The sequence below is a fragment of the Rhinoderma darwinii genome, chromosome 5 (genome assembly GCF_050947455.1).
Source record: "Rhinoderma darwinii isolate aRhiDar2 chromosome 5, aRhiDar2.hap1, whole genome shotgun sequence".
NCBI classification, from domain to species: domain Eukaryota; kingdom Metazoa; phylum Chordata; class Amphibia; order Anura; family Rhinodermatidae; genus Rhinoderma; species Rhinoderma darwinii.
Window position 1 is genome coordinate 141383874 of NC_134691.1, and position 17046 is coordinate 141400919.

Consider the following 17046-nt stretch of genomic DNA (forward strand, 5'->3'; position numbering starts at 1 on the left):
ACCTTATGAAGGTTTCTACTTTTAATTCATATATAATTTACAAAAAGGGCCAAGAAAAAAAAATATTGAACATCTTTTATTTGAAGGCGGGGAAGTAGGACTCCATGAGTCAGAAGATCTCAAGAAACTCGCAGAGCATCACTTTTTACATCCTGCCACTAAAACGCAGACGTATCCACGGAAGAGATGCCGTGTTTGTCAAAAACATGGCCGAAGAAGGGATACGTATTTAGTAAAAAAAATATATTTAGGGAGAGCCAAAATAGGGAGGGATTCTGTTAGAAGAATTATTCTGGGGGGGGGGGGATCTCTACATCTGTTAGGAAAAAACTTTGGAAGGCCAAGGGACAAACTATACCGATAGGTAATTATCCTGTGGGGTCTTTCCGAAATAGCGTCATTTTAGGGGGATTTTATAAGATCGGACACCACGGGGCTTTTGTAAACACACTATGGTGCCTGAAAATCAGCTGTGGAAATAGTCATCCTTAGGCCAAATTGAGCACCTTTTCGTTCTAGGTCATGCCAAATGCCCAGTAAGATATAAAACAAGTACATGTTTGGTATAGTCATGCACGGGAGGGACTGGAGAATGTTTTATCAGGTGATTTTGTCCAATAACCTACTCTTTTTGCAACATATGGATCATTGAAATCATACATTCAGTTTTTGTGTTTTTTACGTTTGTCACATTTTCGCAAAAAGCAGAAAGAATTTGAATAGCCATGGCGCAAACTATACCTATAGGTAATTACCCTGTGGGGTTGTCTTTTCCAGATTAGGTCATTTTAGGGGTACTTTTATGATCCGACACCAATGGGCCTCTGCAAAGAGGCTATGGTGCAAAAATTGGCTTTGGAAACACTTGGGGTATGTTCACACGGAGTGTTTTCAGCTGTTTTTTGGGCCGAAAAACGGCAGAACAATCGGCGTCAGAACGCCTCCAATCATCTGCCCATTGATTTCAATAGGAAAAACGGTGTTCTGTTCCGACAAGCCGTTTTTTTTACGCGGCCTTTTTAAAAAAAACGGCCACGTAAAAAGAGGCAGCGAAAAATAAGTGTCACTTCTTCAGCCGCTTTTGGAGCCGTTTTTCATAGACTCTATAGAAAAACTGCTCCAAAAACGGCCGCGGAAAAATGCGACTTTGATTAAAAAAAGTCTGAAAATCAGGAGCTCTTTTCCCTTGAAAACCGCTCTGTATTTTCAGAAGTTTTTCATTTTGTGTGAACATACCCTTATCATTAGGCCAAATGGGACACCTTTTCGTTTGAGGCCTTGCCAAGCGCCTAGTAAGATAACCTACATCAGTATATTTGGTATGCATGCAATCAGAACAAATACAGAAATACATTTTGAGGTGTTCAAAAGTAAAATCATTATTAATAACTTTTACACAACAAATTGATGAAAACTGCATTTTTTCCGAAAAATTTAGTATTTTTGTAGGATTTAAAAAAAACCAAAAACTATAGTATATACCACCAAAAGAAAGTTAAGGTCCAAAATACATACAGGGGAGAGGGAAGGGTTGTCCAAACATTTTTTATTAATGGCTTATCCTTAGGATAAAATCGGTGGGGTTCCGACCGACTCCTGGCACCCCCACCTATCAGTTGACTGAAGTCGCCGCGGCATCTTAAGTGTTTACCAGGCACAGCGTCTTACACATCGATGGTGGCTGTGTCTAGAATTGCAATCCCACACAGCGTCGAATAGCGTTATGGGGGATGTGTGCGTTACTTGAGCGAAACAACAAGATTTTTAGAAATGACCTAACCGAAAAAGCAGCATGAATCAATATGGCCCAAACATATAATATAGAGAAAGTAAAAGTTATGCAATCTACATGGCCTGATTCAAGGTTGTATACCCAAAAAGCATCAAAAATTAATATATATAACCTAGAGAAAATGTATGCTTGCAAGACACAAGAAATAATGAAAATAGAAAAATACTTTATTGAAATGCATGGTAAATAACAATAGAGAATAGCTTAAAATGATGAATCCATAAAAACGGGACAAGAGACTGTGTAACTACTGAATAAATACAGCGTACAGGTTTGTATCCATAGCAGGACTTCAAAAAAAGCGCAAATGCAGCCCAAGAGAGGGCATGAAGGTAATGTGACGACCAAATATAAATGCAGCAAAGTGCTATATAAACACAAGTGTATATAATATTAGTAAGCCATGTACATCATTGACCTAGGATTAGGAAAATATATGGTCAATAAAAACTGAACGAAAAAACAATCAACTGCAGAGTTTAACATAACCTATCAAACCGGATATATCATACCCATGGTAGATACGGGAGGGAACACAGCCAGGGTCCACCCCAATTTATTAATTCGTATTTATTCAGTAGTTACAGTCTCTTGTCCCGTTTTTAACTGCGGTTTATGGATTCCTCATTTTAACCTATTGTCTATTGTTCTTTATCATGCATTTCAATAAAGTATTTTTCTATTTTCATTATTTCTTGTGTCTTGCGAGCATCCATTTTCTCTAGGTTATATAAGATTTTTAGAAAGCTGCATCACTTGACCAGAGCGGAGAAAACTGGCAAATTGTACATTTTTTATACAGACTGTAAATTAGTAAAGTGCTTTATTACTGTTGAATAGCCGATTTTTGAATTCTGTTTTTTGTCATCGCACAATACCTTTTTAAGCCTCCATGACATACATTTACATCATGGATTGCCTTTTACTAAAGCTTCAATTGCATGGGCAATAGCTGGAGCCCGGCAATGATTGACAGCTGTGCTTCTACTATAACAGACGAGATCAGAGAAACCTCCTATCCCAATATATATGTATTGTTTTCATCTAAAACTATATACTTTAAAGAGGCTCTGTCACCAGATTCTCAAATCCCTATCTCCTATTGCATGTGCAGAGGTACGCAGAAGATCCAGATGTAAACAAATTTAAGTTTTATTGCAACAAAAGATGGTAAAGTTGAGGTGGAAAGCGACTTGGTAAAGACGTTTCGGCCGAACCTCGGCCTTTGTCACGGTCGCTGTAAGACGATATCACTGGTATGGGTTGTCCGCCGGATATTCGCTGTGTGGAATATCCGGCGGACAACCCATACCAGTGATATCGTCTTACAGCGACCGTGACAAAGGCCGAGGTTCGGCCGAAACGTCTTTACCAAGTCGCTTTCCACCTCAACTTTACCATCTTTTGTTGCAATAAAACTTAAATTTGTTTGCATCTGGATCTTTTGCGTACCTCTGTGTGTGCTGGGGTTATATATTTCCAATATTGTGGGATTCTCGTCCCTACCTTACTAGCACCACGCCAATTGATTGAGGAGTGCATCCCAATATCTATTTTTGATTCCTATTGCATGTGATCGGCGCTGCAATGTAGATAACAGTAACGTTTTGTTTTTTTTGAAAAACGTTCATTTTTGGCCAAATTACGATCTATTTTATATTTATGCAAATGAGCTTTGAAATGGACAACTGGGCGAGTTTTTTTTCGTATGTCCAACTGGGTGTGTATTGTGTTTTTAACTGGGCGTGTTTACTTGTTTTACTAACTGGGCATTGTGAATAGAAGTGTATGATGCTGACGAATTAATGACCAATCAGCATCATGCACTCCTCTCCATTCATTTACACAGCACATCGTGTTCTTACTAGAACGATGTGCAGCCACATACACAAGTGTCCTGATAATGAATACACATGACCTCCAGCCTGGACGTCATGTGTATTCAGAATCCTGACACTTCTGAATCTTTTCTGTGAGATTTCCAGCAAGGGAAACAAAATCTCGTTTACCTCGTAATCTCGCGAGATTACGCGTGGCGTGCTGGAATCTCACAGAAAAGATTCAGAAGTGTTAGGATTCTGAATACACATGACGTCCAGGCTGGAGGTCATGTGTATTCATTATCAGGACACTTGTGGCTGCACATCGTTCTAGTAAGAACACTATGTGCTGTGTAAATGAATGGAGAGGATGCTGATTGGTCACTGATTCGTCAGCATCATACACTTTTATTCACAACGCCCAGTTAGTAAAACAAGTAAACACGCCCAGTTAAAAACACAATACACGCCCAGTTGTCCATTTCAAAGCTCATTTGCATAAATATAAAATGGCTCATAACATGGCCAAAAAGGAAAGTTTTTCCAAAAAAACAACACGTTACTGTTATCTACATTGCAGCGCCGATCACAAGCAATAGGAGATAGGGATTTGAGAATCTGGTGACAGAGCCTCTTTAAGTTTCAGATTAAAGAGGCTCTGCCACCACATTATAAGTAGCCTATCTTGTACATAATGTGATCGGCGCTGTAATGTAGGTAACAGCAGTGTTTTATTATTTTGAAAAACAATCTATTTTCACCAAGTTATGACCTATTTTAGCTTTATGCTAATGACTTTCTTAATGGACAACTGGGCGTGTTTTTACTTTTGACCAAGTGGGCGTTGTGGAGAGAAGTGTATGACGCTGACTATTCAGTAACCAATCAGCGTCATACACTTCTTCTCCCCATTCATTTACTCTGCACATAGTGATCCTGCGTTGTTCACGATGTGCAGTCACATACATACACACATTAATGTTACTGAAGTTTCTTGACAGTAAATAAACATCGCGTCCAACCAGGATGGGATGTCTATTCACAATCCCGACACTTCGGTAACGTTTGTGTGGTACTTACAGCACAGCAAGCGTAATCTCGCAAGATCACGCTGTATATGACAGCACAATGTGATCTCGATGTGCTGTAAGTCACACACAAATGTTACCGAAGTGTCGGGATTGTGATTAGACATCCTGTCCTGGTTGGACGTGATATTTATTTACTGTCAAGAAACTTCAGTAACATTAATGTGTGAGTATGAGATGCAGAGATGCACATAGTGAACAACGCAGGATCACTATGTGCAGAGTAAATAAATGGAGAGAAGTGTATGACGCTGATTGGTCAGCGTCCTACACTTCTCTTTACAATGCCCACTTGGTCAAATGTAAAAACACGCCCAGTTGGGCATTAAGAATTCATTAGCATAAATCTAAAATCGCTCATAACGTGGTGAAAATAGATTGTTTTTCTAAATAAAAGAACACTGCGGTTACCTACATTACAGTGCCGATCTCATTATGTACAAGATAGGCCACTTATAATGTGGTGACAGGCCTCTTTAAGCCATCGTGTGTGTTTGTACCTGAGGAGTAAAACTATCTCTAGCCATTAAACAGTATGACTTTTATATCTGCATTTATCACCAGTTTTGCCCTCTGCAGGTTCCATCTAGAATTGTCAGTTTTCTCTGTGCCCTGCTCCAAAGGAGTCTAGCTAATGTCTCCCATACAGCCCACACAGAGAAAAGGAGATCCTGCTTTCCTATTCTCGAACACACTCAGTTGCAGCATCATGGAGGACATTATGCAGCAGTAATGAACAGTGTAGCTGAGGATCCAGCACTGGGGTGACACCGTTCTAAGCATCATCTGTGTGTCTATTCCTCTTTAGCTGCTCCCTCCCTTCTTCATAGACTTCAATGGGCAGCAGCTGTGATCTGATCTTTGTGTACAGACTCCTGTGTATGTACAGATTTTATCAGTAACTTCACAGTGAGTGTTCAGTGCAGGGGAGAGGAGTCTATTGATAAACTTTGTAATATATTATCAAATAAAAATGCCTCTATGTACTTCTCTGCTTTATACTATAAATTTATTGAAAAAAAATTAAATAGTGAGCAATAAAAAAAAAAAAACATATAGGGCACTGCCTTAATCGTAGTGACCCGTAGAATACAGTTAACATAATATGTATTATAAAAATGACGGCTGAATTTCCATATTAAACCCTTACCCCCCCCCCCTGCCAAAACAAGAGGTTATTCAATAAATGATATGTACCCCAAAATGATAAATTTTCCACACAAAAAAAGCCATCAATGGAAAAATTAAACGTTATGGCTCTCGGAATGCAGCAACAAAAAAGTATATATATATTTTTTTTATAAAACTTTCTCATATTGTTCAAAAATACGAAAACCTAAAACAAAACTATATAAATTTGGTGTTTCTGTATTGTTACCAAAGCATAGAATAAGGTTAGCATGTTATTTCTACTGCATGGTAAACAGCATTAAAATAATCGCAAAAAAAATACAATAATCAAATTGCTGTTTTTTTTTTTTTCTCCATTCACCCCTCAAAAAAAATGAATAACCTTTAATTAGAAAATTTATATGTACCCCAAAAGGCTGACGGTAAAAAATGGAACTTATCCTGCAAAAAACAAGCCGCCATAAGGCTATGCCAATTAAAAAATTCGCTCCGCCTGGAAAGACCAAAATGGGCCAGAATGTAAGGGGTTAATAACTGCAAGCAGAGATCTTAGAAATGGTGAGGTATTGATACAGGAAGTATTTTGGAAAATTTGTATAACTTCTCTTTAAGCAAAGAATAACCATTCATTGCGGAAATTGTTCTACACCTCCTGAAGAGGACGTTTCTGCTCTCTTGATATTTTTTATTTAATAAATACTTGAATTCCTCATGAAATAACATAACATTCTGGAACATCTGATCATCTATTATATTCTGTGTTGCACCGTTCCTCCATTTTTCTTCTTGGAAGTGTATTATTAAATTGACACCTGGGTGTTGGCATTCCCCTTGTCAATGGAGTGAGACCCTACACATTTCGACACTAATTAGGGCTGATACTGTCAGATTGTAGAGACACACCCTATTGACAAGGGGAATTCTAACACCCAGGTGTCAATTTATTTGTATGTTTCTGGGAGGAAGAATAGAGGAATGGCACAATGCATAGTCAAAGAAAATATGCTCCGGCATTGTTACTTCATGGGGAATGCACAAATTTACCAAAACAGACATGTTCTCAGAGCAGACAGGTCCTCTTTTAGTAATGCAAAGTATTAATAATCATTAAAAAAAATATTTAAAATATAAAAATATTTAGATTTCAACTGTGGAACGTTGTCAATACGTTGTGGAAAACTGGCGAACAGAAGTTTGTTTTCAAAGGCTTCCAAAGTTGTGTTCATGCATGAATTCTGAATCAGATTATCAGTAGAATGAGAGAAAAAAATGTAAACTTGGGAGACACAACTGAATTGTTAATATGTCAGCAATTGTTGGATAAAAACATCTGATAAGACTCGCAGAAACGCACACTGGCTGGAGTAAACTTGGTCAAAGCAACTGTCACAATCCAATCTCCAAATGAGGATATAGCAGCCAGTCAGACATATGGGAAGTTGTGAAAGCAGCTCATATTTATTCAATGTTTGAGGATAGATGAGAAGTTTGGACATTTCTAACTGACTGCAACAGCAATTTTAACAGGACTTGTCATCTCTTCTGACATGTCTTATTTAGGAAATACTTGTATTCCCCATAAAATAACAATTCTGGAACAGCTTTTCTCAACTCTGCATTCTTCTGCACCTTTTAATATTCCTTTTAATTTAGGAATAAATTGGCAAATCAGTGTTACCAGGTGGGGTGCGTCCCTACATTATCTGACAATGTCCATCGGTCCTGATAGTGCCAGGCTGGGTACAAGAGGAATGGTAGCACCCAATTTAGAAAAAAACTGCATGTCAAGAGTAGTGATAGCTCCTCTTCAACCCCTTCTCGACGCACGTGGGGGAGTATGGAGCAGGCTAACGGGCTGAGCCCAATCCATTGGACGAGTGTTTTGGTCGTTACCTTCCGGGTAACGAGCGGGATCCCGCTTGAGGTGTGATCCTGCTAGTTTAAGCCATTAAATGCCACGTTCAATAGCTACCGCGGTATTTAAATGACTAAAAACAGGGGGGCGACCCCCTGTAATGTTTTAATGCTCCCTGCGGTGAGATCAGCAGGTGCCGTTGGTTGGCATGGGGGCCTGATGAAGGCCCCCAGGTCCGCAATCTTTGTACTCCTATGCAGTCCTGCCTCCGGCTGGGCTTCATAGGAGACTGTCAGAATCATGATATACTGCAATAAATTAGTATTGCTGTATATCGTTCAAGCGATCCAACGCTGGTTCAAGCCCCCTAGGGGGATAAGTATAAAATGGTAAAATATGAATTTGTTTTTTAATAAATAAAAAATTTTAAAGTTCCTAAAAAAACAACTTTTGCCATTTTTCCTCAAGCGCCATGTAAAAAAATAATTAACATAACTGTTATCTACGCATATGTCAAAGTCTGAACTATTACAATTTATCATTTAGTCTGCACAGTGAATGCTGTAAAAAATTAAAAACGGTCAGAATTGCTGTTTTGTGGTCACTTCATCTCCAACAATAACCAAAATAAAAAGTGATCAAAAAGCCTCACATACCCCAAAATGGTACCAATATAAACTACAGCTCACCTTACAAAAAATAAGCCCTCATACTGCCAAATCGATGGCAAAATAAAAAAATATACAGCTCTCCGAATATGATGACAAAACTCAAATTTCATTTTTAACAATCAGTTTTTTGCCTTGTAAAAGTAGTAAAGCATAAAAACTATATAAATTTGGTATCGCTGTAATTGTATTTACCCACAGAATAAAGTTAACATGCCGTTTATACCGCACAGTGAACACCATAAAAACAAAACCACCCAAAATATTGAGGAATCACTGTTTTCTTATTCTACCCCACAAATAATTTTTCAGTTTCCCACTACATTATATGGTACAATAAATGGTGTGAAAATCTGCAGCTCAAACCCTGCAAAAAACAAGCTCTCATACGGTAATATTAATGGAAAAACAAAAAAGTTACGGATTTTGGCAGGTGGGGAGGAAAAAACAAAAGTGAAAATCCGAGAAATGGCTGTGGCAGGAAGCAATTATGGGAGGATATGTTTTATTTACATGATTTATTATACTGTACTTTGTATAGTTTTAGAAAGTAGATCTTTTGATTGTTATATGCTTGTAATGTACTTATTTGTAACCCCTTAAACCTGGCTAATTTTGATCTTGATAAATGTGCCTCACCACATTCCTAGATAACTTTTTTTATTTTTTTATTTTTCTCCCACTGATGTTGCTGTTCGATGTCTTGTTTTTTGCATTTCGGGGTGCAGTTACTCTGGTATCATTTTTCGGTACATACAAATTTATTTTTTTTATTGGGTGGAATGTGCAAATAATGCAATTTTGCTATTTTCTTCACATCACAAGGTTTAAGCAGCCATGATCAGAGTTGCTAATTCTATCGCCCCTTCCCCTTTGCTGGTGATTGCGCAAGCACAACTGCAGCACTGCTGTGACCGCAAAGCTCTGTAGAATAAAAGGGCTGCATCATTGGTAAACACACTGGTGCGGTCTTTTCTGTGCACAATGCCGCTTCTGACCTGATGCTGTGCAGATACCGCACTACGGCCCACTTCGCAGGAACGGGCTATGTTGCAGATGTTTGTACAGTTCCTGGTTTAAAGTGGCCGTTCTGCAGAGAGAAAGGTACAGTGGACCTCCATTCTAGAGATCGATGGCTTCCCAGCTGTCATGCACCCACCTATCCGTAAGCCATAACTCACTGTGGCAGGAAAACCCCTTTTAATTGCTGAGCTGAGTTCCTGCAATGTAAGGGCTTATTCAGACGAACGTAAAATACGCGCGTGATTTTCACGTGCGTTGCCCGTAGCTATATTAGACAATGGGGCCGTGCAGACATGGCAGCGTTTTTTGCGCAGCGTTGCTCCGTTGCAAAAAACTCACGACATGTCCGTTGATTCCGCGTTTTCAACGCATCACGCACCCATTGAAGTCAATGGGTGCGTGAAAACCACGCATGTCGCATGGAAGCACTTCCGTGCGAACTGCGTGTTTGCGCAACAGCTGTCAAAAGGATGAATGTAAACAGAAAAGCACCACGTGCTTTTCTGTTTCCGAACATCCAAACGGAGTGTCTTTGCGATTAGCGAAACCCGACAACCGAAGCTAACTTCACCGGGTTCGGCCAAACTCGGCAAAAAAAATTCCGGTCCGCGACGTCGGGAGACATTCACTGTGCATGGTGCTGAAAGAGTTAAACTGTTTCAGCACCATGGACAGTGACTTGCGATCCCAAAATACATGAACCTGTAAAAAAAACCGAAGTTCTAACTTACCGATTACTCCTGTCTCCTTCCTGCAGTCCGACCTCCCGGGATGACACTTCAGTTCAAGTGACAGCTCCAGCCAATCACAGGCCAAGCACAGGCTGCAGCCAATCACAGGCCAAGCACAGGCTGCAGCCAATCACAGGCTGCAGCGGTCACTTGGACTGCCGCGTCATCCAGGGAGGTGGGGCTCGATATCAAGAGAGGCGCGTCACCAAGGATGCGTCACCAAGGCAACGGCCGGGAAGTTCTCGGTAAGTAGGAACTTTTTCTTTTACAGGTTTTTCGCAGTTGTGTTCGGCATTCACTGTCGAGGGTGCTGAAAGATTTAGCTCTTTCAGCACCTTGGACAGTGACGGGCGTCGACAAGCCTCATCTCTATGATGCCGGCTGCGCGAAAATCACGCAGCCGCGCATCAGACACGGATGACACACGCAGCTGTCAAATAGTGTTTGCGCGCGCGAAACGCTGCGTTGTTTGCGCGCGCAAAAACGCAACGCTCGTGTGAATCCGGCCTAAGAATGGAGGTGTTGCCCATAGCAGCCAATCAGATTTCTGGTCTAATTTCTAAGTTCACTGTTTTTCATGATCTTACTTGTGCTCCCACAAAATTATATAAATAGACAATTCACTGATTGTGACTAAAGATAAACATTTTTCATTCTTTATTAAATATCTCGCTAAAATTAGGGGTACAATCGCCACCGTGACTGAAGCCCAACGTGCTCAATTAAATTTCAAAAAATAGTAACTCCTTCACTGATCCAGTTGCGAACCCTATTGGATGAATGTACTCATATGATGCATGGGGTTAAAGCGTTTAACCATTGGTGTTAGTGAATCCTACCCAAAAGCACTGGAGTAACCAGGGAATCTTCCTGAGCACACCAGTATCCGGATAAAGATATCGGTAACGCTGTCACCTATGCTAAATACCCCTTCTCACAATTCACCCTAGGCGTTTCTATATAATCATTTCATCAGGGGTCTGTTTACTATAAAGCTGGCTGCTACGCCAGCGAAATTAGATTGTGTAAATACTTTTGATTCTAAACACACACAAGCGTGCTCGCATTGATATCAGCGGCACGCTTCCCTAAGGACTTGGAGTGTATATATAACTTAAAATCCGCCCCCCTTGGCTGGAGCCAAGCCTCCCTGCCGGCTAATCATTGACGCGAGTGTCATCGGTGACGTGCAGTCATGTGATGTCGGGCGCGTCATGTGACATGCCCAGCAATCCATGGCCGCCGCCTCCTCAGTGCGCATGGGCAGAGAGGACCAGAAGAGCGCATCCACTCCAGCCCTTCCTATCTAGGGGGAGGAGTAACCCATCACTATGGGAATAGGAGACGCTGCCCAGCGCCAAATTGCGTCCTGGCAATCTCCAATATTACATTCACACTGATCCAGCACTATAAAAGGTGGAATAAGAAAAGCATTTTGTTAAGCAATAGTACTGGGTAACCCAGGTGATTGAACACTAATGGATCCCTAGCACCAATAAGGGAAGATATGGTAGTCTAGGTATTGCACAAAGGCGGTATATATATGGACCCATATAGGTATAGATTTAAATAAAACATGTATAATTCATCTGTTTGTTTAACCCATCCGGTTGCATACATGCCACCCTATAGATCCACTGGCCATCCTTTCTCAGGATCAAATTGTCCCAATCCCCACCTCCTTTTGATGGGTGCACCAGTTAAATCGCCTAGAAATGTAAACATTCTGCTCTCCCTTGTTGTTGCTCATGTATATGTTTAGATACGGGGGTATCCCTTTAACTTGTCACGTCCCCTACATGCTCCCTAATGCGGCGACTAAATTGCCAAATGGTCTTACCCACATAATTCAGTGGACATGGACACGTGATCAGATCCACAACCCCCGTGGTTCTACAATTTACAAAATCCCGAATATCATATTCGGTTTGGGTGGCAGCAATTTGAATCTCTTCCCAGTCTGGATAAAGTTGCAAGCTCTGCAACTCCCACATCTGTATGTGCCCGTTACCTTCCGATCCAGCCATGTTCCCTTTTGTGGTATACGGTCAAAACCGCTATGCATGTGATAAAAACTCCTCTATTTTATCTTTGTGGGAATTTATCTGAATCTCCACAAATGTATTTCTAAATCTCTATATGGTGGGTCTATGGACTTGCTGTATGCACTAGTTTACACAGTGGGTAAGATTTATCAAGACTGGTGCAAAGAAAAAAAAAAAGGAGAAGTTGCCCATGGAAACCATTTAGATTCCATGTCTCATTTTTCAGAGGCCTTTTGAATAATGAAAACCGCAGCCTGATTGATTGCCTTGGGCAACTACTCCACATTTCCTCTGCACCAGTTTCGATTGATCTTCCCCATACTTCCGTAGGCCTTCTGTACAGAAGTACTTATGTTAATCGCAATAATAATAATAATACGTAGGTCCTTGGTAGTTCAGCTGAAGACTGAATTGGTAATGTAAGTACATTATAAACTTTTATCAGTTGTAGCACTTGGGCCCCTTCAGTTTACAGTGTTTTGTAGGTTACCAGTAGTAGAACATTTTGGTTGATTTAGGGTAACAGTGTTTTCTCTATGTGAAATCTCAATGTAACACCTTGTGTCAGACAGGCAAAGGAAAGGTGAGATTTGTCTCTTTAGACAATATAAACTTAATGTTAGCCAAAATTTATGATGTGTAAATGTAGTGAAATGGTGGTGATAAATAGGTCTTCATCCGAGTCCTGTAATATTCAGCAGTGTGGCATTATTCCATATAACTTACTGTAATACACTATTATAAATAAGTGAATCATACCATTTTTATAGATTACTATGCGGCCTTTTCATTTCCTTCTTTTTTTACAAATTGTCATTTTTAAAGCATTAATCTTTGGAATGACTTGGGTAGAGGTGAGAAAAGCAGGTTTTATCAATGGAATGGTATACATACAGTTGCCGGTCATTACAGAGGCCAGTAACCATACAGGAAATAGCTTTTGGAAAACTCTTAGGATTGGCACACATCCTACCGCAGGGTGGAGGAACTCTGAAGTATTTACAGCAGAGTTAGAACATGGTCAAGTAATGATGTGATAAAAACAAGTTTTTTAAAAAAATGTTTTTATCTTGCAGCTATTGAGTTTGTTGTCCTATTGTATTGTATTGTAGGAATGTGCCAAAATCCACATTTGCTCAGCAAGGAACAATTAAAAAATTCTATAAAGTAAGTAATTTTTTTTTTTTGTATTTTACAATATTACTGTATTTAAAGTAGTAAAGGGAAGTTACTTAAATTCATATTGTATGCCGATGTTAACTAGAAAAATATCCACATTGTTATGAACCGGGTGCTATAATAAGATATGGTTTCAGATTCATTTTAGGATGTTTATGTTGTCATAGTAAATTTTAATTCAACATTTAAATATATCATGGTTTGTGGAAATGCAGGCGCCTCACAGATTCTCATGCTTTTTTATTTTTTATTTTCTTCTAGCCCCCACCGTTCCTGAGATATTGGGGCCGTTAGTTCTCTTGTCGGATATACGAATGAGGCATTTGACTATTAAGTGGGCGGATACCCCTTATCAAGCGACAGGTGTTACCAAAAGGCATTAGGACATATAGGGCATATAGGACACCAGAACTAACAGCCCTGATATCTCCAGAACGGTGGTGGCTAGTATAAAAAAAAATTAAGTGGCAGAAACTGTGAGGCGCCTGCAATCTAACTGAGATGCCAGCTACAGTTTTTTGGGCAGGTGACAGGTTCTCTTTAATGTCTATGCATTGCTTTATAACTGTCTGTAATAGTTCATGGGTTGTACTAATGATACTGGGAAAGCATTTATAAAACTACTATATAATTACTATGAACATATTTTCAGGGGAAAACCAACTTTTCTGGAGTACATTAGCTACCACCTCAATTTTATGAGCATCCTGGCTGGGCCATGTAGCAACTTCAATGACTATGTTGAATTTATAGAAGGACGACATATACAATCAAAGTTACTAGAAGACAGAGGAAAAGAGTACACCATATTAATACAGCCTTCTCCTAGTGTAAGTGCTACATTTTACTTTTTCTTCATAGTTTTTTTTTTTTTAAATGGAAAAAAAAGTTGAAAGTATAGATAACTGGCAATCTCATTTATCTATTTATAGGGACTTAATCATGAAGGATCTTAAAATAAACCATTTGAAATATGTCATATGCAGTACTACAGTTATAGCGGTGTCTATGATGATTCATGCCCTCTTTATATTGGATGAGGACAAACCTTTCACATAGTTTTACTGAATGGCCATGTTTGCTATCCAGATTGTGGGGTTGTAAGATGACAATGTATTTATCATAAGAGCAGAGGCAGACTTCGAATTTAGGTTATAGAAGGGATGGAAATCTGTGTCTTCATACCTTGTATCTGTCATAGCCACGCTCCCTGACTACATGGGTCACACATGCAATACTACTCCATTTGTAGATGTATAATAGTAATCGTTTCATATAGTTCTTACATAATACTGTATTCCAATGCCTAAAAAATACTGCTATATATTGCTCAAATAATAGTATAATAGAGTGCGCAGATCATTATATTACAATACCTATGTACCAAATAACTATATTAATCTTATTAGCAATCATTTAATAATATTGACAAACTGCCCTGATACTAATTTGAGACCATGGAGCACTGGTTGGAACGCTTTTACAGTAGTCAATAACTTCCACATACAGGTGTCTACCCTTGAATACATACATAGATACTTTTTCTTTTCATTTTGCACATATTATTATGCTTACTAGCAATATTCTAGCAGTGTCATTTGTTCCTTCCCAGCTCAGTTGCATCCCAACATTATGAACCCTTTCTTTATGGGCACCTGAGTCATGTTATCTTAGTCTGACAACCAAAATAGACCATGCTCTCATGTGTAGACAGGAGGTCAGTCTCTTCTGTGTGGCTGAGTTCTTGTGAACTACAGGATTACATAATCAACGATCAAGCCCCTTCTGGCAGCTCTGAGACCTCCCCACCCAGCTCCACCTTTATTTTTCTGCATGTCACCCATGCATATAGTTCCATGGGTCCAGATGTGCAGTTATATAATTAGTGTGTCTATACAATGATTAGCTGCAGAGTTATAGAATGCCCCTCACTCATATTGCCTGTCTTTGCTATCTGTGTGTCCTGTGTGCAGAAGCTCCAGTGTATTTCTATGAGATGCTGGTACTCAATGCTCTCCCCTGCATCCTTCTTGTAAGGGATGACACAGAAATCTATCACAAGCAGGATTCAGGGAGAAAAGTGTAAAGCTACATCAATTAGGATACACTGATACTCTATGGTGTGAGTACAGAAGTTCTATGTCACTGATCTATCACACCGAGCAAGTACAGTGTGATGAAACTCTGCCCCCTTTGCGCCGGCAAAGCCAATTTGGTCATGAAACCAATTCAATACAATCTCACACCATCCATTTATAAAATAATAAAAAAAAGAAAACGTGTCTATAGCTGATGGATGGCATCCATTAGAGGCATGAGTCTCAGCCATCCAGTAAAAAAATGTATACGTCAAACATATATTATTATAATTTTTTTTTTTTACATTGGGCGTCTATGGCTGACGGATGGAATGCAACAAAGGCATCCACCAGTGGTATTTTTTTTTTTTTTCATGTTTAACATCTCTCGCCACACATCTCGGGATATGTCTGGTTTCGAGATAAGTGAAGGCAAGACACAATTGTATTTCCATCCGCCCTGTAAAATAGTACCTCAGTACTCTACCTAAAGCACTTGACTGTTGTTGTTTTTTTCCAGAAAGCTGTGATAATCAAGCTAATGATTTGTGTGGTGTCACTTATTCTGTTCCTCACTGTATCCAAAGCTTTCCCGCTTATTTTTATGTTGGACGACAAATTCATTGATGAATCTTCTTTGCTTTGGAAGCTCGTTTACCTCTATATTGCATCAATGGCTTGTAAACCTAAATATTACTTTGCTTGGACGTTAGGTGAGTTCATTTTAGGAATTAATATGAGAACTTTTTCTTAGTATAGACTCTGCTTTGATGCTTAACCACTTAATCATTCTCCTCCTATGCAGCAGGCAACGGCACAATGGGTGGGGTGTTGGTTGATTTGGTGGTTTCATTGCATTGCTTTCTAAACCTCATACTGCATTGTTTGCATCTTTAGCTGCTAAGAGGTCAGTGAACCATTAATACAATCACGATCATAGGCATATAAACTGAATGGCCACTTTAGTAGAGACCACTATCTAGTAGCATGTTCGACCTCTTTTGGCCTTCAGTACCGCAGCAATTTGTTTTTAAATATATTCCACTAGGTGTTGAAATTGTTCTGTCGGAATATTGGCCCATGCGGACGGAATTGCTTCTTGCAGTTGCCGCTAAAGTGTTCTTTAGGGTAAACCGTTGCAATGAAGGGAGGAACTTGGTTGGCCACAATGTTTAAGTAAGTCATAATATTCAAATGTTCATTAACAGGTATCCGAGAACCCAGGGTGTACCAGCCTGAAGTGTTCACACTGGATGGAAAGGGTTCATCGATTCATTCTTCTAGCATCAAATTTTGACCATCCCATCGGCATGGTTCCCTGAAAATTTGGATTTATCTTACTAAACAATGGTTTTTCACTTCTCAGTGATCCAACTTTTGTGTTCTTTTGTCCACTGGAATCTTGACTTTGTTTCCCTTCGACAACAATGGCAATCAAATGGGTCGTCTACTGCTCTAACCAATTTGATGCTAAGGAACGACAAGTTGTGCATTCTGACACATTAGTTGGAGCCCCAGCATTGTATTCGGCTGCAATGTGCTTGACTATGCGCCAGATCGATTCTTAACATCCTCCTCTGACCCCTTTTAGTCGACCACTTCTTGACGTCCACAAGATCCCCTTTGGCTGGATGGG

At 39.6% G+C, this 17046-nt stretch overlaps 1 protein-coding gene across 2 annotated transcripts in view; it reads left to right on the forward strand.

Annotated features, from left to right (window-relative positions):
* Positions 1-17046, forward strand: part of MBOAT1 (membrane bound glycerophospholipid O-acyltransferase 1) — a 92142-nt gene that overhangs the window by 48723 nt on the left and 26373 nt on the right. For both annotated transcript variants that reach the window (XM_075826583.1, XM_075826582.1), the window contains exons 6-8: positions 13266-13320; positions 13985-14162; positions 15931-16123. In XM_075826583.1, coding sequence (XP_075682698.1) covers positions 13266-13320; positions 13985-14162; positions 15931-16123 — 426 coding nt within the window. The remainder of the gene's footprint in view (positions 1-13265; positions 13321-13984; positions 14163-15930; positions 16124-17046) is intronic.